This window comes from Oreochromis niloticus, linkage group LG13 (assembly GCF_001858045.2).
Source record: "Oreochromis niloticus isolate F11D_XX linkage group LG13, O_niloticus_UMD_NMBU, whole genome shotgun sequence".
NCBI lineage: Eukaryota > Metazoa > Chordata > Actinopteri > Cichliformes > Cichlidae > Oreochromis > Oreochromis niloticus.
Window position 1 is genome coordinate 11256826 of NC_031978.2, and position 26341 is coordinate 11283166.

The 26341-nt window shown below is 38.4% G+C and overlaps 2 protein-coding genes across 9 annotated transcripts in view; one reads left to right on the plus strand and one right to left on the minus strand.

The window, feature by feature from the left end:
• cep170aa (centrosomal protein 170Aa) overlaps positions 1 to 13380 on the minus strand; it is a 38586-nt gene extending 25206 nt beyond the window's left edge. For 3 of the 6 annotated variants that reach the window (XM_005474337.4, XM_005474335.4, XM_005474334.4), the window contains exons 1-3: positions 13205 to 13379; positions 3750 to 3809; positions 3215 to 3353 (exon numbers count right to left, since the gene is read on the minus strand). In XM_005474337.4, the coding sequence (XP_005474394.1) occupies positions 3215 to 3319 (105 nt within the window). In that variant the 5' untranslated portion in view covers positions 3320 to 3353; positions 3750 to 3809; positions 13205 to 13379. Of the gene's footprint in view, positions 1 to 3214; positions 3354 to 3749; positions 3810 to 13204 lie in introns of all 6 variants that reach the window. The other 3 variants (XM_005474340.4, XM_005474339.4, XM_005474336.4) reach the window with 2 other exon arrangements.
• Positions 13381 to 16382: 3002 nt separating this feature from the next.
• On the plus strand, positions 16383 to 25970 carry rtkn2 (rhotekin 2). Of its 3 annotated transcripts, XM_013272116.3 has the most exons (14): positions 16383 to 16599; positions 16903 to 17004; positions 18589 to 18788; positions 19165 to 19223; positions 19368 to 19421; positions 19532 to 19649; positions 19878 to 20078; positions 20538 to 20632; positions 21416 to 21522; positions 21615 to 21746; positions 22207 to 22375; positions 22587 to 22694; positions 23013 to 23754; positions 24481 to 25970. In XM_013272116.3, exons 1-13 carry the CDS (start codon positions 16465 to 16467, stop codon positions 23723 to 23725), a joined length of 2193 nt encoding a protein of 730 aa, XP_013127570.1. In that variant the 5' UTR covers positions 16383 to 16464; the 3' UTR covers positions 23726 to 23754; positions 24481 to 25970. The 3 variants fall into 3 exon arrangements, with proteins under 3 accessions (XP_013127570.1, XP_013127565.1, XP_013127575.1); XM_013272111.3 differs by having other exon boundaries at positions 23013 to 25968; XM_013272121.3 differs by lacking the exon at positions 16903 to 17004 and having other exon boundaries at positions 16384 to 16599; positions 23013 to 25968.
• Positions 25971 to 26341: the final 371 nt, after the last annotated feature.

The following is a 26341-nucleotide window of genomic DNA, read 5'->3' on the forward strand; positions in this document are numbered from 1 at the left end:
CATTAGCAAGTGGTAACATGTGTAATGTGATTATTGACATCTGGACCTCAAAATAATGTGTGATTGTTGGCTTTACTCTTTATGTGTGCTGTTGTACTTCAGCACAGATTCACAGGTTATTCACACCAAACATCAGGACAGTAACTCTTTCTTACATAAACGATTAGAATATTGTATATCACTGAACCAGAACAAGCTACACAATCTTAAGCCTTTGTGGAATTATCAGAACCCATGACAATGTCAAGAATGTAACTCTGAAGGTAAATATCAGGGTTACTGCATATGATATCTACTATCATATCAACTTTAAGCATATCAGCAGGTATTTCAATGTCTGTGTCGGGGCTCATTGTAATCATTTGCATTTGTGCACAGCTGTACACACACTTTGCGCACACACAGACACACACAGCAGACAAAGAAGAGCAGTGGAATAGTAACTGGAGATTGGAGGTAAAATATTGATTTTAAGCAGGCTGTTTGGAGGATAAACAGTTTCCAGTAGAAACACTGCAACCTTCTGCATAGCTTAAAAAAAAAAAAAAAGATGGCAAGAGCCTCGGAGAGAAATATGCTGTGGAATTTGGTAAGTATGTCTCATGTACCAGTGCCACAGAAATGTTTCATGTATCTGAAGAATTGCAATGACACTGACTGGTTAGCAAATTTGCTACAGTCAGATATCTACTGCAAAACCCTAAATCTATAAAAATGCAAATAAAACAGGACAACCTGGAATTATTTTGTGTGGAAATGTCAGTGTTTCCGTTTTAATTTTACTTTTTGAGATTGAAAGGTCTGCTGGATCTGGGGTTGATATTAGGTAAGTCATTTCTCAATGATTAGCTCATCTGGGAGTGACCGCATTTCTGTTGCCAGCCTTAAACCTCTCGAACGCTGACAAATACAGAGGATATATCCGGTAAATATGTGCACAAGCATAAACTCAGGCTCATCTAAGGGCTTTAGGGTTGTGGAACCACAGAACCTCTTTCACTAACCTGTTAAATGCAAAATTTTAACAATGCAGATGTCACAGAAAAGAGGGCCCAAGGGCAGTGTTCAAAGAATCCAAAACAATACACAAAGACACAGATGTCAACAGGACCGTATATACTCACAGAGGCGATTGGTGACGAAACACAGGTAACAACGAGATGCAAGTGGAAACAATCAAGCATAGGTGAAACAAATGATGGCAGGGCAGACAAATACAAAGGAGGCAAACTATAAAAGTAACAGATACATTGGGCACCATTACAAATAGAACTAATAATGACTAAAAATAATCAAAGACTAAGTAATTTCTGGAATGAAGCAAGGCAGACAATAGTGAATTTATTCCACTGAAATCAGCCAGTGCTGATTATGGGAGCGGAATCTGATACTCAGTTCTCATATGACTTTCCTATAAGCCATTCACTCCTTGTTTAAACAAAAAAACATGCTCGTGGTGAAGAAAAAATGTTAAGATAAAGCTGCAAGGCTTAGTAAAGCCAAGGGAAGCAACTCCAGAGGGCCAACTGTGAAAGCGATTACTTTAGTGAGATTAGGCTAGATCAAACAGGATAGAGACCAGCTGAGCTGCTCATTGTACAGGAGAGAGGACTCATGCTGCTATACTCAGACACACTGACAACCAACAGAACATATGCAGAGCCAAGCCACGTCCTCGAAATGTTTAATTCAGGAAAAATCATTTGTAGCAGTTAAAATAATATCATAAAGTTTGGTGTTCCTCTATTTACTAAACACTTTCTCTGTTCAATAAGAAAATAAGAGCTAGGCGTTTCGGATCATTATCCTTAGTTTGCAAATACTACGACTGTCAAATACAATGTAGCACAAACACAGTATGACTGATGGGAAAAACAAGCTAATTCTTCAAGCTGACAACAAAACATCTACAAAACACTTACGCAGACCACTCAAGCAACTATGTGATAATTCTCTGTCATATATTCACTTGTATTTTGATATTCTATCTGTGAGTGTGCATTACTGTTTTATTTGGTGCATGACACAAGCAGCCTTAAACCATGTGATGATGCCTTGGCTTGTTAAAACAGTCACATGGAGGGTAACTGTAAGCCGCTTCACATGTGCTGTCCAAGCACACGAATACACAAAACCAATAATGTCTGTAACTTGGAATAGTTCCCTTATCTTTCTCTGGTTCCAAACACATCACAGGGATAGAATTACAAGAGGACACACAGAAAGAAAAGCCCACATACAGAACCTGAAGACACGCAGGTCATCAAAAACACATTAAGAAACCACTTGAAGAAAAGAAAGAGATCTTTTACAACTTAAAGCAAAGCAAACAACCTGTATTACTTAACCACTGAAGGCTGTGAGAAACCAGACTGTAAAGGCGTGATACGATACCATCAGAACAGCAAGTACTTTCCAAGTTTTATGGATGCAAAGACATTAGTAAGATATCACAGACACAGACAAACTCATACATCGGGTTGTATTTTAAACAACTCTGAAGATTAGATTTGATTATCTGAACATTTATCATTTAACTAATACAAATTACACACAGAAAATCTAATTTTCAGTGTTGTATAGAGGTTTTGTACAGAAAACAGAAACTAAAAGCAGACAGAAGTGTATGTGTGATGCATAGTGTAAACAGTGAACAGAAAATGTCTGCTGACTCAGGATCAGTGAGTCCTAAACAAATGTGTTTTTGACAGTCATACTTTCTGACAGGCACTGGTGGCAGTGAAAAGTTTTTAAAAATGTAATGTCATAACTGGAGTGCTGTAGCCATGGATGAATACTCTATCCACAACAACACACATCAGATAAGATCTAACTCAAGAGGTATCTGCCCCACTTTCTATTATTAGTGCAGTGACCAGAGGTACACATGAGCATGCACGTGGTCTCTCTGGATGCATGCACAGCTGCAGCGACATCAACATACAGACATATAAATCAACCTCTGCTACTTTAAGAGCAGCAGCATGAGCATTGTGTGCTATTGTTGTTCCATCCTTAGTACAGTTATTGCACTGTCCAATGAAACAGGTCAATGTGAACTCCGCAGCTTACTTCTAAGGCTGAGAGAAATTTCTAGGTAAGGTCACATCTATGTGTACAGCAGTTTTAATGATCTCTAAACAGTAAAATCAAACAGGATTGTTTTATTGGGGCTTATTTTAGTGAAAAAAAGAGGCATGTCAAATGTCTTTACCTGTAGCATGAGCTCACAGTCATCCCGGCCGACAAAGATCATTTCCCGCGGGAGTCGGTGGCGAGTCCCACCGCTGCTAACCAGAAACCAGGAGGTCACGCTCATCTTTGTACCCTGCAGCAGCCTCTCGTCCGAACCTCTTGAAAAGAAACGTGCAGAAGTGTAAGTAATCTGTTATTCAGTGACCACAGTTTAGATGTGGTTGAATCCACAGCAAATTACCGACTCAGCAAAAACATTTGTATAGAATTCAAATTCAAAAGTTACAGCTGTAATCCTGGCATTTTTCCTCATAATCCAGAGCCAGTCTGGATTTGTACCAACAGTATTATTTAAAATAACAGATTGTAATTAAAAAAAAGAATGAAAAAAATGTTTGTTACCATACCCTGTGGAGATCATTGATCAAGGTTTAACTTTTCAGTGCACCACAGTATTCAAAAATAGAACTCTTTATTACCGCACATGAAATCTGAATGTATGCAAAAGTAAGTCATAATTTGAATGAAATATGTTGTTGAACTCTACTACACACCTCTGCTCCAGGTAGCTCACTGCAGATTGACCACTGACAGCACAACACAGCTACGCCATCCTGAAAAAGATGAAGAACCAACATTTTTGTTTTCTTCTTTTTCACTTATTCTCACAGATTCAGGCAATCATAGATTTTCTATCATCATGAAAAATTTGTAACCTCATATGACAGAAAAGATCATGAAGACATCAGAGATGATCTGAGAAAAAGTCTTTCACAACTCTTTCCATCTTCGTTTTGTTTTGCTCATAGGGGGAATGAGATCGAGTGGGCGGTCTTGCAATGTGATGCCTCTGTCTACGCCTGGAAATGAACACTTGGCCAGCCAGTAAGATACATCCTCTCTCTCTCTCTTTCTCTCTCTCTCTGCCTGCCTTGATCACTGCCAGATGTTAGAAGAGGAAGTGATGTAGATTTGTTGGCGGGCCGGCCCATCAGGACATTCATTTTCCCTCCAGCCTCCCTCCTCCCCTTGCTCTCCTTCAGATGAGCTAAAAACGAGGTCAAAGCCAGCCACTCTTACTTTCTAACTGCCTAGGCCTGAAAGTACAGCATTAAGGAGATCTAACTGATGGGCTGTTGACCTCTATACCTATTTTTAAACTGATTGAGCATGCTAGAGGTTTGTTTTGAGCAACAGATTGAGTGACTGTTCCTGTCTGAATAAGTAACAGGGTGTAAAATATGAAACTAAAGGGACATTTTAAACTAAATTTTAGCCGTAACTAATGTTGTACGAGCTATGAAATTCAATTTAACATACTGTTGTTCATGTGGGGTTAGGAAATGTTTTAGAACCGTCCAAAGTAATTATTTCAAATTAAAAATAAGTTTCCAAGCTTTTGACATTAATTTGAAGTGGCACTCAAATAACCAGAGCTCTCTGTCGTGTGTAGAAAGTGCCAAGAAAAGCCCATCAGAGTGGGAATTAAAGATTATTGAGCTAAGCTCTTGCTCACTTGACCTTTTAAGTACTTCGTATACCAACTCAATAATCTCTTGGGTAAAGTTTTAATCAACTGCACACCTCAGTTCTTGCATGACACTGTAGGAAATATGGGTTGGGAATAGGACTGTATCAGCAGCTGTCTCTGATGTAAAACAGATCAGCTTTCATCTCAGTAACCACTCTGAATATCTGACAGCTTTACATGCTGAGTGAAAGATTTAATAGGAAATTTTAGAAACTTGGTAGGTACTCAAATATAAGTAATGTGCTGCAACAAGCTGCTATAGAGGGAAGCACTTTTGAAGATGCCACATTTTGACAACAGTGATTACGTTCTCAAATCGCGAAATCTGACATATGATTTCTCTGCATATTCACATGCAATTATCAGGAGCAAACATAAGTATTAGGCACCAACCAAATATAAAGTGATTTGCACAGCTTGTATTGGTCACTTCTGCGGAGAGGTGTTTTAGTCCTTTTGCAACTTTTAGCTCACCTCAAAGTTGAAAAGTTTCACTTGAGACCCATCCAAGTCATGTTGCTAAGGGTTATTTATTACATAACTTCTCTTCCTTTTATTTTAGTATAGTAAACTCATGTTAACTGTGAAGCTAAAATAAAACTAAACTAATTTAAAATGTTTTCATCTGCAAAATAAATAAGATTATTATCATATATTAAATCCAGCACCAGGGCTAATGATCAGATTCCAACTCATGATGTTCTGCTTACATTGCATGCATCATCTGCTTGGCTAACAGGTGGCACAATTTGTATTGACAAACCTGCAGGTACATGTGAACATTATGTGGCAGATATTACAGATAATGGTGTTTGGATGCACCACTAGTGCAACCAAACCTAGCAACAGAACTATAATTGTTTGTGGTTTCCTACTCGACTGTAACTAAAGCATCACAGAGCTGCCTGTCTCAATAACCACTGCAAGCTCACATCAGAATGCAAGCCTAATGAGAATGTGGTTAAATAGTCTGGATGCAATCCATACCGGTCTCCTTTATGGTGCCATTAAAAAGAAAAAAATCTTCTCACTATTACACATGAAAGACAAGGCACAGATGGAGGAATGCAGTGGTAGCTCTGAAGAAGGACACACAGCTGAGAGGGAAATATTATCAGTTCTGCATGAAGTCTTTACCTTCTCTATAATAAAAACGGTGAGTGCAAGTGCATCCAAATAACAATATTAGATATATTAGAAAAGTCCTTGTGTTTTGGACGGCTAGTCTGACATATCATGCAATTTAAGGCACCACATGGGCAATTCACAAAGCACTAATGTGTAACGCGTAGCCAAAAGAAGGACAAAAATATTTCAGTGCTTACATATTTAAACACACTGTTTAAATATGTAAACACTGGAGTGGAGATGTAGTTAACATCTCCCCTCCACGTTTTCAGCAGCATTTTCTACTGGGGCTAATAAGGAGGAATAGTGACTCATGGGTTTTGAAAGGAATTTCCCAACCCCCGACCAATGCACTCAATCTCACACACGCACATCCACAAGGACTGAAACAGGAGGATTATTCTAAGATGACTGAATTTTTTGTATAGAGGAGATGGCAGAGGAGATACAGGAAGCATGTGCAGCGCTTCTCGCTGCAGGCCCTCATCTTTGCATCCACAGAGCACAATTAGGTCATTTTTGATAGCCTGATATGATTTTCCACTGACTTTTGGAAAATCCGATTTAACTGCACTTGCATTTCGTATGTATTTCGGACCAGAAAAAGTTATACAAATAGCCTTTTATCCTTTCAACAATTCAAACCTCCTCCTTTGACATGAATTATCCAATCATAAACGCTGGCTGAAGGGTGGCAGGAAGTGATGTCAGTGAGCACCAGTTTATTTATTGGCATCACCTAATATGATTTTTTATTTTTTTTGTACTGGCCTGCTACTCTCCACGTAGCATCTGGCTGGACTGTGCGTCCCAGGATGATGCAACAGCTGGGTAACCATTAGAAAACACTCATCTGCTTTTCCTCTCTAACTTTCCAGATGTCACATCAACTGGCACAACCATGACAGCTGACTCGCACCACATCACACACAGAGACATCACACACACATATGTCCAACACAAACCGAAGCGACAGACAGTAAGAGGGAGAGGACGAGGGGGAAAGAGATGAGCACAGAGAGACAACTCATTCTTTCGTCACACTCATTTCCACATGGTCTTATGATAAGAGCCAAACTTAGCACTTCTAAGGGCGTGGTTGCATGCCTGCATTTATAGCCTGTATCTGACAGCAGTTAAATAAAATACGAAAAAAATAATAATAATAATTGTCACATTTGCTCCTTATTCACTGGGATCAATCAAATAATCAAAATCAATCCAAAAACAACTTGCTGCTCTGATTTTTCATGTCTGGTTGGTATTTGTCTGGCAGACATGAGACAATGCATCTAATGTTTACAACAGCCGAGGCTGATTGTCCGAATATAAACAGCACTCAGTAGTTACAGTAGCTTCAGCACTTACAGGCCCTTAGGCTAAACAGACAAAGAACAGAGCAGTAGCTGTACTAAATTAAACTCTGGTCACTCTGACTGATAGTATAACCAATATTGTAGCTTCACAAAGAAAGCAAAGATGGTATGTGGTGTTCTGGAGTACCTTGAAGGTATAAAACCAATAAAAGAAAGTATACTGGCAAACAAAACAAATAGCAAAGCAGCCTATTCTTTCAATAATACCAATGGAAGATCTTTGAGGGCTTTCAGATCGATATAAAAAAATAATAGGTCAGAGATGCTGAATCAGTCTTGCAAGCTTAGTTATGTTTTTGTGCAAAGAGTCCAAAGGACCCTGAGGGGTGCAAATCAGGGGAACGGACTCAAGACAGATGGTAACCTTTGGACAAACAGACAAAGGCTTTTCTATCCCCCAATGGCTTAGTTGACTACATACGTACAGACATGAAAGCATGCAGTGGAGAACTACAATCTATTGTTCTTCTAAAAACAAGACAAAAGGAGTATCCCAGCTCTTGTTGTGATATAATAATATACCAGACAATTTCCACAAGACAAAAGATTTTGTTGATAATATGAGAGATGTTTTGTTGCTCTTGGGAAAAAGAACCAAAATTATGTTTTTATTTCCTTTTAAAACTTTCCAATGGTGACCACTTGTTTTTAACAGAGTTTACGTTCAATGATTTTTAAAACATGATAATTGAAATAAAATAACTGGAGCATTTTGTTTCACGATAACGCTCTTATTTTGTTTTTCAGCAAAATCCCCTCCTTTCAAATTCCTTCCCTGCCAGGCAATGACAGATTTAGTGCACATGTATTTATGTTTTCAATTTATAGTTATTTAATTATAATAAAAGTACCAAGAAATCCTCTTTTAGACTGAGTCTTTTTTTCCCCAAACTCTAGGCAAAATTGGATTAATTAGTTGTGATCTCAACACTGACAAAAACAATAAACATAACAGCTCTAGTCACCAAGTTATATTGTGTTGCACAGAATATAATGCACCATTCATGAGTATGACACAGTTGTCAAACATATTTAGTCTAATGTCTAATGTAAGAGAAATAAGTATATCGGTATCGGTCCAAAGCACTAAGTTCCAACACTTTGAATAACAAAGGCAACCAGTCAATAAATTAGGTTCTATTTAAGAATAATTAAATGATACGGTACATCAAAAATGTTCTTATGAGAACACAAAAGAAGAAGATATGGCTGATTCAGACATACCATTCTGTCATATTTTTATGTAATAAAAGGAAGAATAGCCAGTAAAATCAAAACACTGCCTTTCCAAATTCTGTTAAAAGGGACCTCCTCACAGTCTGATATAAAGCCGGATTCTACAGAGTATATTTTGACATCCATGATAAACATGTCTGTACTTTGGGTTTATCATCAAAAAAAGGCTGAATGCAATCTGACAGTGTGTATTTCAGCCAAGGATGCTCTTCCAACATCCAAACCCTGCTTAAACACCAGGAGCAAAAAAAAAATAACTGAGCCAAATGAGAATGAGCATCTTTTAGACACACACACACACACGTACATCTAAAGTAAAAAAGTGTTTAATATTCCATTTAATCTCAAACTGAATTATATATCGAACAAAAGCAAAGTATGTATTAGTATGTAAGACCTTTCTAAACATTTTTAAGGCTATACCCATGCTTTCTTAAATAAAAATGTAAATATTAATATAAATACTTTGTGATAATAAATAACTTAAGAGTAATCAACTGCCTCTCCAGTGAGTTTATCATCCTATGGATCGACCTGCCCTGCTGTTTTTGAGTGTAGCCCTTGTTCTTTATCTGCAGTTTTACTGAGTTCAGTAAAGATGCACATAAACCAGCATTCTACTAGCTGGTTGTGGTTAAAGTGGTCAGCTTGTAGCATATCTCCAAAGTAGAAGGAGGATTACCATCATGGTGAAGTTCACACTGGATCTAACTGAGAGATAAAAGATTGACTGGAGAGACTGTGACAGTCTGCTAGCAGGAAAGCACAAGGTACTGCAGGTGCTGACTGTCAAAATCAGATCAAGGTGATTGCTCACTAGCTCTGTTACATGGATATATAATTTTAAAAAACACATTGAACTGCCATATATAATTGGCTGGCCTTTAATATCAAGCTGCAACCTACAAGTGTAAAAAACGTGTGCAACATGCCAGTGTGGTAAAGTTCACCCAAAATGTTTGGTGAGAGAAATCCTAACATTCTATTAGTCTGTTAATTTGCTCTAATTGGTAGCATTAGCTGATAACCTTGAACTGCCAGAATAACTGGCTTCAAAAAACTGGTATGGTATAGTTTTTTGTAACAGTCAAAATGCTAATGTTGAGGATTCAAAACCATCTTTTACCACTTTGGCTAATAAAGTAAAGTAAATGTGTATGTAAAAACCGGACTTCATTCTTACACATCTTACCTGGTTCAAAAATAGACTATATACCCACATTAATCTAATGTGACAGAGTCATAGCACCATGGAAGGACATAATAAATCATTACGGGCAGTGTAAGTCAGCAGAAACTTGGGTGCGCGTGTGCAGCTATGGCTTTATGTGTAGTTGATGTGGCTTTTACATGCAGCATGTGGGTGAAAAAGAAACTGTCCAATGCAGCAGAAAAGACCATATGGTGTAGAAAAACAGCCACACACACACACACACCACATGAGCCATCGGCAAGAGGAACAAACAAGCAAACACCATCATTTAGCCAGCATCCATCCTGACTGCTTCAGTGTTGTTACCAAACACAACCCAGCACAACCTGGCCTTAAGACATAAACCCACCACATGCTTAGTGACCCTTCTGTTCAAAGTGAACTATAGCCCTCCTTATGGAAATTTAACCTTTATAGAATGTGAATAACAGGATTAATGGGAAAAAAAACAAAAAACACAGAGTATTACTGTTGAGTTGTTGAGTGGAAGGAGGAACATCAGCACCCTGGGCAATCCTTACAGTAATATAGATATGCTGAAAAAGAGATTATTAATAATCCAAGAGAGTTAATGATGCACATGCCCTGAAGCATAGTCATTTTCATGTGACTCATTCTCTGGAGCATGGGTACACTACATTTTTCAGAAACAAGGTCTGGAGGCAGCTTTCTAATAGGGAATAAGAAAAATAAATTGTAAATGAAAAAAATAACATGAATTACCTATTAAACTTCCAGAAATGAATATTAAATTACAAAAACCTGAAACTTTTAACTAACTAATTATTCATGTAGATAGTTATACCTATTTTAGCATCAAGAGAGCACAACATACAAACTCCATTTACATAGAAAACATATTGCAGTCATTTCAAATATACCTTTGGTCTGATGACTGCTCTAATGGCCCTGCATAGCCCCTGCTGAGCAGATAATGACTAACCAATGGCCCTTTAACAGGAACATTAGTATTTGGCCAACCCTGCCACTTTGATTATGGTGCCAACATTTATCCTGGCTGTAGCAATAGCTTCAGTAGCAGATAAAAATAGTGAACTCTCTCACTCTTGCACTTAGAAGGGAAAAAACATAAACGTTAGCATAACAGGACAATCAGGAGTTGGCAGAGGGAAAGATGAGAATAGAACATGTTCAAATATAAGATTGATATCTAGTGGAAAGAAGTATCAAATGAAGGAAACTCAGAGGGGAGTATGTTACACCCCAAAACAGATGTGCAATTTCTCTTTCTGTGAGAGGTTAAATGGCATTTTTTTTTTTTTTTTTTTTTTTTTTTAAATCAGACACACCCTTTATGTTCCATAACAAGGGAGCGGCTGATGATTGTATATATAAAATGCTCCATGCTTGTTTTGGGGAATTTTGTCTGGTATACTGTGCTGTCTCTCCCAATTTCTAACCACAGACTTCGCTATTCACCTCTCTTGTTTTTCCCTCTGACACCACACGCCAGCATGAGCGTTACCAGGCAAGGCTATGTGACTCTCATAACCCTTTTAACGTTTCTACTCTGGCAGATTACAAAACTGAGATTCACTTCTATTTTTAGCTACAGGCTCCCAATTACAAAACTTTTAACAACATCTTAAATACAACTGAATACAATCAGATACTAAGTTCAAGACTGGCTTGTTTTCTGTCACACATAACACTCCCGGGCCACTGAAGTAAAATGAACTCACTTCCTAAACTTCCTACTATACACAATGGCTGTGGGCAGGCTGAGTAAGAGTCTCCAAAAATGTCCCCAACTTGAAACTAGAATTGAAAATATTACTGAAGGATATACTATATGCATACAAATTACTCTTTGAACAGCAGATTGAGTTAAGATGCTGAGAAAGAATATCAGGGTGAAAAAGCAGGATTTCAATGAGTATGGTAATTTACATCACTGCACATTAAATGTGAGTTGATCAAACAGCACTGATAGTCGAATTACTGCAAGAAGCTTCTAGATTTTTTTTCTAAAGAAAAATAAAACTCAAAAAAGCTATGTTTTAAGTGTAATAGACACGTCTGTAGTCAGGCTTGGCTGTAGTTTAGCTTCAGTCAGTTTGCTGCTTCCTCTCCGAGAGTGCAGCAAACGTCCTGTGACACTGACACAGTTTTTAAAAATGCAACCGCCAGTGGAGCCAACAACCCTGCTGGCAGCCACATTTGTGGGGAGAACACAGGAAGAAGGCGGAAAAAGGGGAGAAAAGGGAAAAGGAGCAAAACTGGATTGGATGGTATTATCTGCACATTCTTTTGGCTCGAACCCAAGAAATTTGAATTCTTACAGCTGAGGGAGGAGACTAGCAAGACACACTGATGTGAAACACGTAGCTCTCAAAGAACATCTAATCGGGTTATAAACTCAGACCAGAGCTGCAAGTGACTTTCACCAGCACCTTTGAGTCTACAGGATGAAATTTAAGAGCATAATATAGCTAAATAAATAAAATATAACAGTTTCTAATGCTGTGAATATAAATATTAATTTTAAATGTTTTGAACAGCTGTGAGGCTTCGATTGATATGCATCTTCCTCTAGCATTTGTGCTAAATTGGTAACAGTAATTAAACCGTAATTACAATATTTTTGCATTGATTTCTAGCATGAAGTACCAATTGCTTATGAACAGCCTGTGGGAGAGTTATCAAATTACCATATGGCATTTAAACTAAAGCATTTGCTGCTATTTTCAAAAGTTTTACAGCTAATGTGATGATGACAGCTAAAAAAAAATCAAACTCAACACAAAGAGAGCGGATGCATGCAGGCCAGCTACATCTGCCCCACGAAAACAAAGCCTCCACACAGAAGAAGAGGAGGGGGGTCCGTTATCGGAAAACACTCGGCAGTTGCCTTACTTAGAGTAAAACCTCCCCATAAAATCTACCTCTTAGACAATACAGACTAAAAGAAGACCCCGGGGGTAGCATGTTTCCACTAAGATAAACAAAGCGTTCAGTGTGACCGACCTTCATTGATGTGCATCTTGTCTCGATTAGCCTCTGTCTGGCTACAAAAGGATGCAACTACTGGACAAAATCAGGTCAGTAGTAAACAATAGTATTGATCTGGAGTGAAGCAGTATGCGGCCGGTGTTTTTACAAGGGCAGCAAAGTGGCTATAGTCTGTGCGGCTTACAAAGGTGGAGCAGGGTATGCTTGTCATGCCGCTGCTGACAATAGTAGCCATCCCGTTAGCCAAGAGGGAGTCAGACCAATCTGTTTAGTCGTTACAAGAGCCGGAGTGTTTTTTGTTTCCTAAATTTTACTCAGATTTAATACAGATTTAATGGTTTGAAAATTTGGGGGAATTTTCTATGAGCTCACTGAAAGAGGAAACTGACATCAGTGGATGTGCAGAAGGAAAGCAAAAGCGACTCTTTATATTTTTTTGTCTGCAGCAAACTTCACGTGAGTAACGGTCAACCACCTAGCTAAAACCATACTACGGGCTGTCAATTGTATACTGTTCGCTAAGAAAAAAAATCAAGTACACTCCACACTTACCCTTTCCTTAAAGATGTTTGTTGCTCTGTGACTGCGTGTGGAGCCCAGCCCTGTCGTTGCTGCAGTTCAGTCTGGCTCTATGCGGGGGCCTTCTCTCCCTCCGTTGCTCAGCAATAAGCTACTGACTCCCTGCAAAACAGCGGCGAGCGGACCAACATCCTGAAAGAGGCGTCAAAGTGACAAATAGACCAATCACTGCCTCCGGTCAGAAGTTTCAAAATAAAAGTCAAAGAGACAACAGGATACTCAGATTTCCGAGTTGAGGCGTCGATCATAATTTCAGTGGTGTTTTAAGTTTTAATCATACCGCTGTCACAGTATGGAAATTTGCTTCCGCTAAAAGGAAGTTGAGTTAGGTTTTTTGGGGGGGGGGGGTTTAAATTGATATTCATAAGTCTTCATTTCAGGATATTTTATTTCTCAAAATTAACTGGAAATTTTACGTTATTTTTGATTTATGTCATTTTGGAGTTATTTTCTCTGACTTTTTTTTAGATAAAAACCTGAAATTTTGATATATGGATGGCAAATAATGTTGGGGTTTTTTAGTGGTGGAAACGAGCTTCCATAGTAGATAGCAATTTTTCTGTTTTGTTTTTTGTGATGTGATGTGATGTGATTTTGATGTTTTTAGTTTGCAAAAAGAATAGGTTGAAACAGTTCTAAGAATGTACAGAATGTATGGTAATTAAAAAATGGTAAATGAGAAAGTTCATGAAACATCCTTCTTATTAGAGAAATTAGGATTAAAAGACAGCATTTATTCAACATTCAGACGGCAATTCATCCCGAGTGATTGTGTCACTGCCAAACAAGCCCGTCAAGTATGGCCTGAAGATCTTCTGGGTTTGTGATACATGTGATACGTTTGTGATACCATAGTCAGCTATGTCATCAAGAAAGAAATGGCTGTTGTACTCGATGTATCACAACAAAATGGGGGATGAAAATACCAGAAATGGAAAAAAACACTAATTAATCAAATTCTATAACAAGACCAAAGGAGGTGTAGATACTATGTACAAGATGGTTGGCACCTACACCTGCAAGTGTAAAACATAGAGATGGCCCATGGTGCTGTGTTACAACTTCACATTGCCACCCTGAATACCTACACCTTTTTCACAGCTCAGCACCCTGAATTCAAAAATGGTATTATCTGTGCTTGACAGGTCTTCCTCATTGAGCTCTCAAAGCAGCTTGACACAACACATATGAAAAAATGAGTAGAAGGTTGCCCCCCAACTGCAAGGTGTGTGACGTTCACAGTTTAAACGCTGTCTCCCCAGAAAGCTTTTAAATTACTTATTTATTTATTTGTGTATTTGATACTGAAATAAACGTAATATTCAGAACAATGCGCACAACTATAATCTCATGATCACCTGAGTTAAACCAGAGGTTCAACCAAAGTCTTTCTGTTATGAGTTTCAACTAAAAAGTTCAATATCATGTTCTAACTTATAAAGCCAAGATTGTGTGCATTGTGTCCCCATGGATCCTTTTATATTTTGGGATATGTGAAACCATTCTTTGACAAAATTTGCATGTAATAACCCTTAGTATTTTGAATAATTTATTATATGGGGAAAGTTAAAAAAAAGAAAAAAAGAAACTTGTATCTACAGTAATACCATATTTATGGAATTACTGTACCCTAGACCCAATGCTACTAAAAGCATTATAGAGATAAAGACTGATATCATAGATTAAATTACTTAAAAATATAAGTAAGAAAGACATGACAAGTCATTTTAAAGCCATAAACCCACTATAGCACTTCCCCAATAAAATTCCAAGCTCTTGCATCCTGTTAGGAATGAATGGATTTCAGGCACATGCCTGTATGTTTACAAAACTCTTTTTCCACTTATAGATAGGTCTGCTGCTGGTGCAATTGTAGACTAGTTCCTGATTCAAGGAGTGTGAAATAAAACGTTACAGTGTATTAAATATGGACAGATATGGATTATTGTAGGGCAGTCACTCTAACAGTACTCTACAGATGGTAAAGTAGCTGACATCACTGTGTACTGAGTGACTCAGAGGATTATACTGCATGTCAACCTCGTCTAAAATTCAAAATCCTGCGTTTTATTTTTAAAAGCTGATGTAATTTCCTGTGTTAGTGGAATTTCTCTCCCCAGCTTGACGGAGTTCATCCTCAGCAGCGCCTGCGTCCACAACTGCAACCGTGGATGCTTCCAACTCAACCAGAAGCGATGTCAGCCAGAACCGGGTGGGCGGGTTTCCTGGACTCACACTGGTTACGTTCCGGGGTCTTTTGTTACAGTACCACCACCTGGACTGTGCAGAGGTCATGCTGATAATGAAGGCTGTATCTGCTGCATGATATTCAGGAACCAATTACTACTCGAGATTATCAAACTAATTAGGGATGTGGCACTACAAGAAAAACATCCACCGCTTTTAAAAAATATGAAATTGCAGAGGTTGATCAAATGGCAGTAACATATAAAAGATTCATATTTGTTTTGCTTTAAAAATGGGAGCTCAAAATGGAAATGCTCATTGCATAAACGTGAGAATTATACTTTTAAATTAGCATTACAGCCTGTTAGTTAATTGCATGTTTGTATGTATTATATTATAATATTTAAAATACATTTTCAGATGAATTAAATATAAAATACAATAATAACATATGTAATAAAATATATGTTATCTGATACTGTCTATGATTTTATACTGTCTGAAAATTCAAACTCGAAAACGGTTCAGCCCTGTTTTGTCTGACACACTGACGCAATGACGCCCCCTCCCTGTTGACGTAAAGGCACTCGTTTTTATGTATGGCAGTGCCGCCGGGAAAAGCGGGACGTTTTTTCATGTTTATATTTGAACTGTACCCTTTTATGTATTATTGTTAAAGTATTCTTTTTCTTTATTTAATTCTTGTTATTTAATGATTTCGATTCCATAGGACATTTGTAAGTTAGAGTTTAATTTTGTTTTAATTTTAAGGTTTGATCTAGCGTGACATGGTGACTACAACATTTTATTAAGTCGTAGCTTGGTTACATTTTATACCCTAATTTTTATTTATTTGATATGATATTAAATGTGCTGAGAGAACAATACACTTTTAAGCTTTTGTAATGGGTTTACTTTATGTTGACACGACGGGACATTTCTTTTTCGGGAGGTAAGATAATAGAAATCGAACCGCCCCCGGCCGTTGGAAGCAGGAGCAGGAATACGCTGCTGGTGCAGCTGCTGTTAGCGAATGGACATACAACATGGACGATCCGCGGGATGTTCAAACTTCCAAGAAAAATGGGGGCTCCAGGTCATTGTTTTTGGCCGGCTCCGCGGTGGATATGGAGATTAAACGAAAGAAAATACGACAGAGTACTTTATTCCTACAAACAGAGGTATGGGCGGTACGACAGTGATTGTTTTGTATGATTTACCCAATGGAGTGGGTGCAAAGTGCACGTCAAACATGCGAATGCTGATCTTTTTAATTCACATGGCTTTAATAACATAGTTTCATGTACTGCGACTTGACTTGCTAACGCCCTTCTCAAGCTGGATTTCAACCCTCCAGGGCAAAGCTAGTTCGGGGCAGTGCCCCTTTTGTCAATATTCACTTCCCTGAAACCATATCCGTGTACGCTGCATCATCATTGTATGTTTGCTTCCTTCTAATACTGCTCCAACTAATCTCCCTGCAGGCAAAGAGCATGCAGCCGTGCCCTAGTCTTCTGAAAGACACTCCCCAGATAGTAGAGGATATGAATTTGTTGTACATACGACAGATTTCTAAGAAGCTACAGGTGCATATTGTTGATTGTGATATGGAGAATGATGACGTTTGTGTTATATTAGATGTGATTATAACAGACATCATCAAACTTCATTTAGTTAGAATATGTCTGCTGCATGCCTGCCAGTTTTCACTTGTTTTGTGCTTTTCGAAATGCCATTCGTACATTTCCATGCTCCATCTTTGCCATTAAAACTGCTACCCGAGACATCTTATTAATCTCATTCAGCTGGCATTGCCATCTAACCCCTTCATGCATGCATCATTACGTCACCGAAAGGTTGGTCTTGAGTTTGTGATTTCAAGCTTAACAAGTAATTTGAAACATCACCAGTGTATCATCTTAACTGTGATGTAGTTACTAGTGGAGCTAGAGCGGGGGTGTCAAATGATTGCAAGTCCACCAAAGGGTCCAAAAATTGTAGGGAAGTCAGTTTTTCACTAAAAATGCTTAATATTGAGATTCCAGCATTCCTACAAAGGAATGTAAATGTATGAAAAGTTAAAAGTACTTCTAAATGTTGATTAATTATTTGAGGTCTGAATCAGTTTTTATTGTAATACGTGAGCAAATTTTCCCTAGATTTTTCATCTGACATATGCCCTCATTAAAACAATAAATAAATAAAAAGACTAAAACTAAATAAACAATCAACACTAAACTGGAAAAATAAAGCTAACTGAAAGTAAGCTAAAAGAATAACACCCAAAAGGTTGATTCTGTTCATCTGGACATAGCATTAAATAATAACAAAAAAATAAATAAATCAATAAGTAAAAATTAATTAGAAAATACCATGAAATAATGACTGGTATGGCCCACTTGTGATCAGATGTGTGTGTGTCCCATGAGGTGAAGTGAGTTTGGACACCCTTGGGCAAGAAGATTTCCCAACAGCCATGCTGTTTAAGATCTTTTGTATTAAACCCAGAAAATGTTAGTTCTGTTGGTGCCAGAGTGACCGTGGATTTTGTTTAACAGCTGCTTTTCTTTAAAAATACCATTTAAGGTAAAAACATGAAAAAAATGTAGGTCTGCTGTGTCTTAAGGTAATAAAAACAATAAAATAAAACTTTTCAAAGAAACAAAATACAAGTTATCATACACACAAACAGATGTGCGCACACTGTTAAATGTAAGCCTATGAGAATAAAGGTTTTAAGTTTTGTTTTTGAATGTAGACATAGTTGCAATTGTCCTCAGGTCAGCAGGCTGCTTGTTCCAAAGAACATCACCACAGTAACTGAAAGCACCCTCAGCACGCTTCTGTCCAATTCTGGGAACAGTTAAAAGATCTGCACCTGATGACCTGAAAGGTCTAATTGGGCTATAAACTCTGAGGAAGTCAGAGGGGGCTAAACCACTGAGTGCTTTATAAGGTACACAATGTGAAGTGGACTAAAAGACTGAAAGAAAATTCTGGTAATCTAAAAAGCAATTTCCTATGAAAAAAGTTTGCATAACTAATGAAAACCTTTGCTGTGACGCCGCTCATGTCCAAGCTTTTGTTGTCTGATGCACTAACACAATAAAAAAGTTGCCAGCCTGTTCTTTTTTTGACACTTGTTCATTCTTGTCTGTCTGTCCACAAAGACAACTAACATACAGGAGAAACTTGACTTTGAGATGCGAATGCGAGAGGGGGCCTACAAGCTGCTGCTCGCTTGCAGTAAGAGAGAACAGGTACTAAATGCTTCCAAGAACATGTTTACCTGCAACGCCCGGATAAAGGCATATCTCTCTCAGCTGCAGAAGAAAAAAGAGGAAGAGGACGTGATGGGGGAAGTCGGCAGGTAGGGAGATGGATGCTTATGGCTTAGTCTTGTTCAGTTTGAGTCTACATTACTGTTTTGTGTGTGTGTGTGTGTGTGTAATTGTATATCCAATTTTATATATATATATATATATATATATGAACTTTGATGGGGAGGGTGAAAAAATTGTCCTGTCACTAATGAAAGAACTGAGTGGGTTTTGGACAGAGGTTTTTAAAATGTATTTTTAAAATCACAAAATCCAGGAAGTCTTGTTAGACGTGTCTAAAATCTTAATCATGCAGTGCTTCAATCCTTTTTTGTAAATGTATATACAGTTTATTTATTTTGTTAAATTAAATGCATTACACACATTTTGATCTATTGTAATAGTAAATTTCAAATTTTATTCCAGACCATCAGATCCAATTTCAGGTGACCGTTTGCCCTGTAATGGAACAATTGCTCTGTCAGGTAAGATTGCTCACTTTTATTCAGAATAAATCAGTACTGCACATCTATAACTATGCAACATTACATTACATTTACTTGCAACATTTTGCTCCCTGAGTTAATTTTTAAGAGCCTTTCTTTTTAATTAACTTTCTGCAAACGTAGGGCTGCGCATACCTTTGATGTGGAGGGACTCAGACCACTTTAACAACAGAGGGAGTAAGTTTGCTCTTTGTTATCATTCATGCCTCATGTTCAGCTTTGCCTCCTGTAATTTTTGTAGATACTGGCTGTACTAATGCATACTGTACATCCCTGACATTTGTTAGGTTCTCGCAGGGTGGCTGTGTTCTGTCTGATGCAGATTGGCTCAGAAGTGTTTGACACTGAAATGGTGGTGGTGGATAGATCAGTCACTGACATCTGCTTTGAGGGAATCACCATCTTGTAAGTGTTTTTGTGGTTATGTAATATGCAAAGTAGTACTTTCTGAACTGCTGCACTCCACCCTTTAGGTGGATGTATGTCTATTTTATCGATTTATATATAAGGGAAATTTAAATGTATTTAATGGAATTTTCATCTAGTATATGTATAATGTATATCGTGTCGCTTCAGCCCTGGTTTGTTAATAAGTTTTAATGTTTATGCTCTTATTGAAATCCCCACCCTTAGTAAAGAAGCAGTTCCTCAGTTTGAGCTGAAGGTGGAGCTGTGGAGCTGTGCCCTAGAGGAGGAGCTCACATTGGTAAACACGCCAAAGAAACTGGCTAAGAAGCTCCGCAACTCCTTTGGAAAGAGCTCTGGGAAGAAGCTCTGCTCTCTGCTGGACACTCCAGACCCTGACACCTTCCTACAGCACAACCCAATACCGTCGTATGTATTGTGCTGTCATAAAATACTTTATAGGCTCTTGGCTCAAGATTTTTTACAATAACTCTACAATGACTTGTTAGTGGAAGCAGGACTGTTGGGCCAGAGTTTGTTAGGGTTTTGAAAACAAACCCAGTTTCCGTGTTTAGCTTTTAGGTAATCATGATTTATTTTTTTGTCATAATAAAAATACAAATTTTATTAAAATGAGCGGAAAAGTATAGTTTAAACCATTTAGATTATTAATTTGGACTTCTCAGCTGAAAGTGTCTCAAGTATCACCTGTTCACTGGGATATAATTTACAAAAATATAGGTTATGTGTACATTTTATAAGTTGAATTATCTTCATTATCTTTACTGTTATTGTTAAATTTAAACTTGGCAATATTTCCCCTGAAAAGTCAGTGTGCTCTACTTGAAGACTGCTAAAATGTTCATATGTGTCTTGTACTTGTAACAGTGGAGCCAAATACAGCCTGTTGGCCTACACAACGCTGTGTCTGCCCGAGGCTGAAGGCAGCTTTCAGTCTCACTCCCTTATTGTCCTCCAAGATGGTAAGAAGCAAAACACACCATTTTATATCTGGGGATATGAAATGCTTCTGCTTTTTAACTCCTGATTTCATTCTGGAATAGTAATGATAGATATTATTTAACATCACTTAAATCTAAACCTCCATTTAAACAAAATGAAGAGTGATTAAATGGAAAGTTGATGCTTGGGCAGGTTTCTGCCCCTCCTGCATTGCTGCCCCGCCTTGATCCTGGTTGTCTTTCTGTTAAAAGGAAGTTCTTCCTCCTCACTATGTGCCATGTGCTTGCTCATAGGGGATCATCTAATCACTGGGATTCTCTCTCTATATTTTAGGAATTTTACCTTACTATACAAAGTGACTTGATGACTATTGCTATGAGCTTGTACTATATAAAACTGTATTAAAATTGAAGTGCATATCTCGCTATAATTTCAGGCTTTTGGTATAAGTTTGCACAGTTCACATTATGGGGTTTTTACCCTTCAGTTATAAAAGGCTGATGGGGCATGGATGCCCAAGTTTGTGAGCGCAATAACTTGAGAATGAGGCGATGTAAGACTTTGACCTCAAGGTTGAGGTCAGAGGCCAAGTTTTCTGAAGCTCTCATGAGCACAATAAATCGAGAACGATGTCACCTAGGAGTTTCAAAATGATACCGTAGTTCCATCTGCTAGGAGGCTGAGGGCCTTTGTTACAGTTGTAATAACATATTTGTCCTTTTTAAAACTGAATTATTTTTAAATGAACTTTATTTTTTCCATATATTACATGGTAAGTTATGGTTGCTTTATCATTCTTACAGCTGAGTGGTCCTCTTGGCTTCCACTTTATGGTAACCTCTGCTGCCGGTTAGTGGCTCAGCCTGCCTGTATGACACAGACCATGATGATTGGTTACCTGAGCCAGAAGGTGTGTTCACTGTTATTTTTTAATGATAGCAATAAGCTTCATCACTGATTCTCTAGTTTCTTAGTATTTGTTTGTATTCTGCTGATTTACAGCAAAGTGTGGAAGGCATGAACCGCTGCTGCAGTCTTTACTGCGTGCTGAGTGCCGGCTTTTTGTCTTGTTTCTTCACTCCAGAAGAAATTGATGCTAAAATACAACCCATTCTCAAAGTGCCCGTTAATAAGGTAAGAGACACTAGGAAAAGTCTTGAATTACTTGATAAACATTAATGTTAGCAATTTCTTGTTCTGTTGCATCATTTTATAACACAAGACTGGAAGAACAAACTTTTCTAAAACTCTGCATAAGATGAAAAAAAAAAAAAAGGCTTTGTGGTTACCCCTGTTAAACTTCATTATCTGTTTCAATTGTGCTGTCTGGATAGAGAAGTTAAACATCAGATTCATTGTTATTGATTTAAATCTCAATTCACCTTTTCCCTAACATTTGCAGAGTAACCAAAATACAAAATACCAAATTACTCACCGCGATACGGCTTGGAGCTTTGGCATTTTGCTGTGGAATTAATTTTCTTCTGCAATATCAGCAATGTAATTTTTAATGCACTAACTCGCACAGAGGTGTGATTTGTATTCTGTTAGTGATTTTCAGCTTGCAATAGGTTACTTCTGCTTTTTTGTGCAGGACACCCGGATCCGAGTGTTGGAGAAGGAATTGGCAGGCCACAAATCTAGGAGTCTGTCCATCATTAACCCTTCACCAGAGGGATCGCAGTCCATCGTCTTCACCACAGACACCAGGGAAGCGCTGGAGGACTGGGTGGAAGCCCTCCACCAGCACCTTTATGATCAGAGTGAGTGTTATGTGACCATGCACCACAAGCATTTGTATATGAAAACACATGTTTATGTAAAGGGTTTCGTGTGTTTTTGCCATTATAAAAGAGAAACTAGAGTGTGTGGATTAGTATGCGCAGGAAAAATGGTTGCACATACACTTAGCTAAATTTTAAGAACAGATGGTATAGTTCTTATCATCTCATGCCTACTCTTGTTTACGACCAGGCCAGTGGATGCACTGCTGTGACCAGCTAATGAAGATCGAGGTCGCATCTCCACGGAAACCATCGCTTTTTCTCTCTAAGCAAGCAGACTCTGTTTACAACGACCTGAGTGAGTAGAGTAATTGGAAAGAGTCACTGAAGTGAGTTAGACGGAGGTTAATATTTTGCCGACTGTTTGATGATGAGGATTTAACAGGATTTATATTTACACATTTTTATTTTAAGAATGTGTAATGCAAGTGCTCGCAGCAAATAAGACACTCACTGAAAAATAATACACATAATACATTAATTTTCAGTGGTGATGCATGTTAATAAGATGCTTTTTCAAGCAAAATATAATGCTGCAATGTGAGCCTTTGTGTAGTGATGTAATAGTAAATCAGGGAAAACACTTGATTTTGGTGTTAATTTATTTCCCTTGCAGGTATAAATTCACCTGGCAAGTTTGAGAGCATCACTGATATTATCCACAATAAAATTGAGGAGACAGATGGGCACTTCCTTATTGGCCATGAAGAGGAGAAAGAGGCACCTAACTGGTCCAGTCTGTTTGATGGTTCCCATTCAGTGGTAGTGCAGAAGGGTATTCTGTCCCAGAGCAAAACCTCCACCCCTTATTCGAGCCCCAATCCCAGCAACAGCAGCTGTACTACCAACAGCAGCAAGAAGCGACGCGCTCCACCTCCTCCCCCTGACAGAGAGCCTTATGTTGCTCCCACCCGCCCAGCCAGACCTCCTCTCCCTGCCTCTCTTGATCAGCACCCTCCTCCCTCATACCAGGAGAAAGAGAATTCTAGCACTAGCACTTCACGTCCAACCACAAGGTCCAAAACAGGCAGACCATCTCTGGATGCCAAGTTTTCTGCCATCATCCAGCAGCTCCAGCGGAATAATGCTGGAGGAGCCACCGCCTCAAGTCGAAAAAATGCTCCTCTGGGTGTGCTCAATGTACACCCACAAGGTCAGCCCCAGCCCCCCCTCCAGCAGCTGGACTACCAAAACCACCCCACCCAGACCCCTGAGTCCAAAGCTGATCATGGCTTTGTGAGAGCCTCTGATGGTCCTGGTCCTGTTCCCGCACCACGGAGCAAACTGAGGAAGTCTTTCAGAGAGAGGATGAACCTTAAAGCGTTGTAACCCCAACCTTAGATCAGCTCTACAGTGAGGTAACCTTACTACTAATACAGATAACTGTCACACTTTATCAACTGAGCTGGGTAACGCTGCTAAAATCAAATATAGCAATATAGGACTAACTGAGGAGTGACGATAACTCGTCATGATTGGTGATGATATTTGGGTTTGACTGTTGGTGTGGTCCTTAATAGAATACTTCATCATTTGGGAAATGGGATTTGCTGACAGTTTGGTGGGAAAAATTCAATACTACTCTCATATACAGGAAGGAGCTTGAGCCAGGACATTTAGTTTAGATTAGGAAGGTTATAAAGCTGAAAATGCAAAGATGAATTTTCTCCATAGGTAACAAATGTGTTTACCTGCACATTTCTCTAAATCAAATATTTTAAATAAAACAATAAGGTTTAAAGGGAGAGTAATGTCAGAAGCAGTGACTCACTGGAATGGGAATGACAGAGAAGTCACGCCAGCACAAAACGAGTGTTAGTTAATATTTTAGCTTTAGATGTGAGTGTAGGTAGTTTTTACCTTTGGACAGTCTTCAGCCCGAGCGCCAGCTTCATAATGACTGCACAAATCTTACTCAACAATGAAACACATAAGCATAGTCCCAAAAATGTGTAACGGTTGTTTGCCGTACAGGGTGGGTAGGTGATGGCGCCACATTTGAGTTTACACCTTAGTTTGCAATATCAGGACTATGTGTATAAATTTCCTGCTCCTCTTTCCCTTTCTAAACCTTCCATGTGCAGCTAACCCACAGATGAAATTAAAAGCTGAATGCTGGCTTATACACCACTACCACCATCATCAATCGCACTAAAATGGAAAGGCTTATTTCTTTGCTCTGCCACTGGAACATGGATTGAAGAAAGAGCTTTTGAAAAGGCGCCCAAATTGGAATTGATCCATTGGCCGACTGAGGACGAGTCATTCCTTTTGGAACTATTGACTTATTCTACTTACTGTGATGACTTTATGACCACTCTAGCTGATTTTAAGGAACAGAATTTTAAGAGCAATTGCAGGCACTAATGTGACATTCCCCCGAGGTCTTAATAATAGACTGACCTTGGTTTTCAGTGGCTACACAGTATGTCCAACATAATTTAACACTACAGCCAATATATGCTATGAAAATTATTGAATGAATGAGTCTTTTGAGTAGCTGAAATAATGAATGCCCTTGTGTGTGTGTTTTGAACATATCCAATACTGCCAGCCACTAAATATCTCAGCCACTTAGTGATATTGTGTTGAAGAATGGCCGTCATAATTACACACAGTGTGCAAAACATTAGACTTTGCTCCCTTAACAACCCAGTTAAGGCATTATAGTGAAAGCTGCAGTCCCTGTTTTCTTAAATCTCACCGTCCATATCCTGTTTAATTTAGAGGGGAAGATGTAAATTTAGGGGGAGGTGGATTATAGACGGGTTTAGTTTAAGCCTTGAAAGAGAAAAAGGGAGAGAAGAGTACAGAAAGCGCTGCAGCTTGATTTTTAGCAGTGTGTCAAATGCTTTTTGTTTGATGTGTATTACTGATGCATTAGTCACTTTGATCTTGTACTGTATACACTTGGAAACATAAGAGAGGGTTTGAGGCTAGAACAGCACACCATCAGTTTTCGCTGATGAGAACAGTGGTTATGTCTCAGACCCCATGATTATCAAAATAATTACATTGCACGTCCCACATCCCCCCCATCAACATCTTGGCCATTTTCAGGTACACTAGGTATGCTTGAGAAGTGCATAGAAGCACCACTAGCAGGTACTCTGAAAGCTGTGTTGTTTTGGACAACTGACTGTGTAGCCCTGGTGAAACTAATTGCATGAAAAGATATTATCTTATAACGGAGCCGAATTTGCATTCATTTTATGAATTTATAATCAGTTTATATGAATAAAAACAGCATCGTAAATTTGTAGTTGTTTTTTTTATACTGTTTTTGATCAAATTATTTTGTAGTTTTTTTACATTAGTATTGTCCTCTGATCTCAATGTTTGTTGTTTAGCATGTTAATTATTTTGACTTTTAGTGGCACTTAATTTTATGTATTGCAACATAGCTATTCATTAATCGTGTCCCACTGCAGTGTAATTTGTGTATAGTGCAATGTTAAAAAAATATTGTAGTTAATGTTTCTCAAAAGGTGCAATTTTCTTCTCACTCTGTTGTCTTGGAAGCTCACCGTGTTTTTTATGATTGCTGATCTGCAATAAAACGGCCTACATTCCACCCTGGTGAGGCTGCTTTATTTTTGCTGAGCTTGGAAGTATTACTGAATATTTTTCATGTTAAAGGTTTACCAGGGGGTGGCAATAAAAGTCAAAGCATAGCTTTTATTGCAACCTAGTACACATCCCATAGAGATACATGCACTGGCACATTTCTCTACTGCAGCAAATACTGAAGAGGCTTCTCTGGCGTTGAGCCCAGAGGTAGCCTGTTGTGAAGATTAAGGCGGATGGAATCTCATAGCCAGATAATGGTATTACAATAATAAAACCCCATTCACACTGCATTTACTGAGGGGGGGGGGAAGCATTGCTTTGATGTTAGTACACTGGCATTAAATACCAGTTTATCCAACCCTTGCTATTTATCTG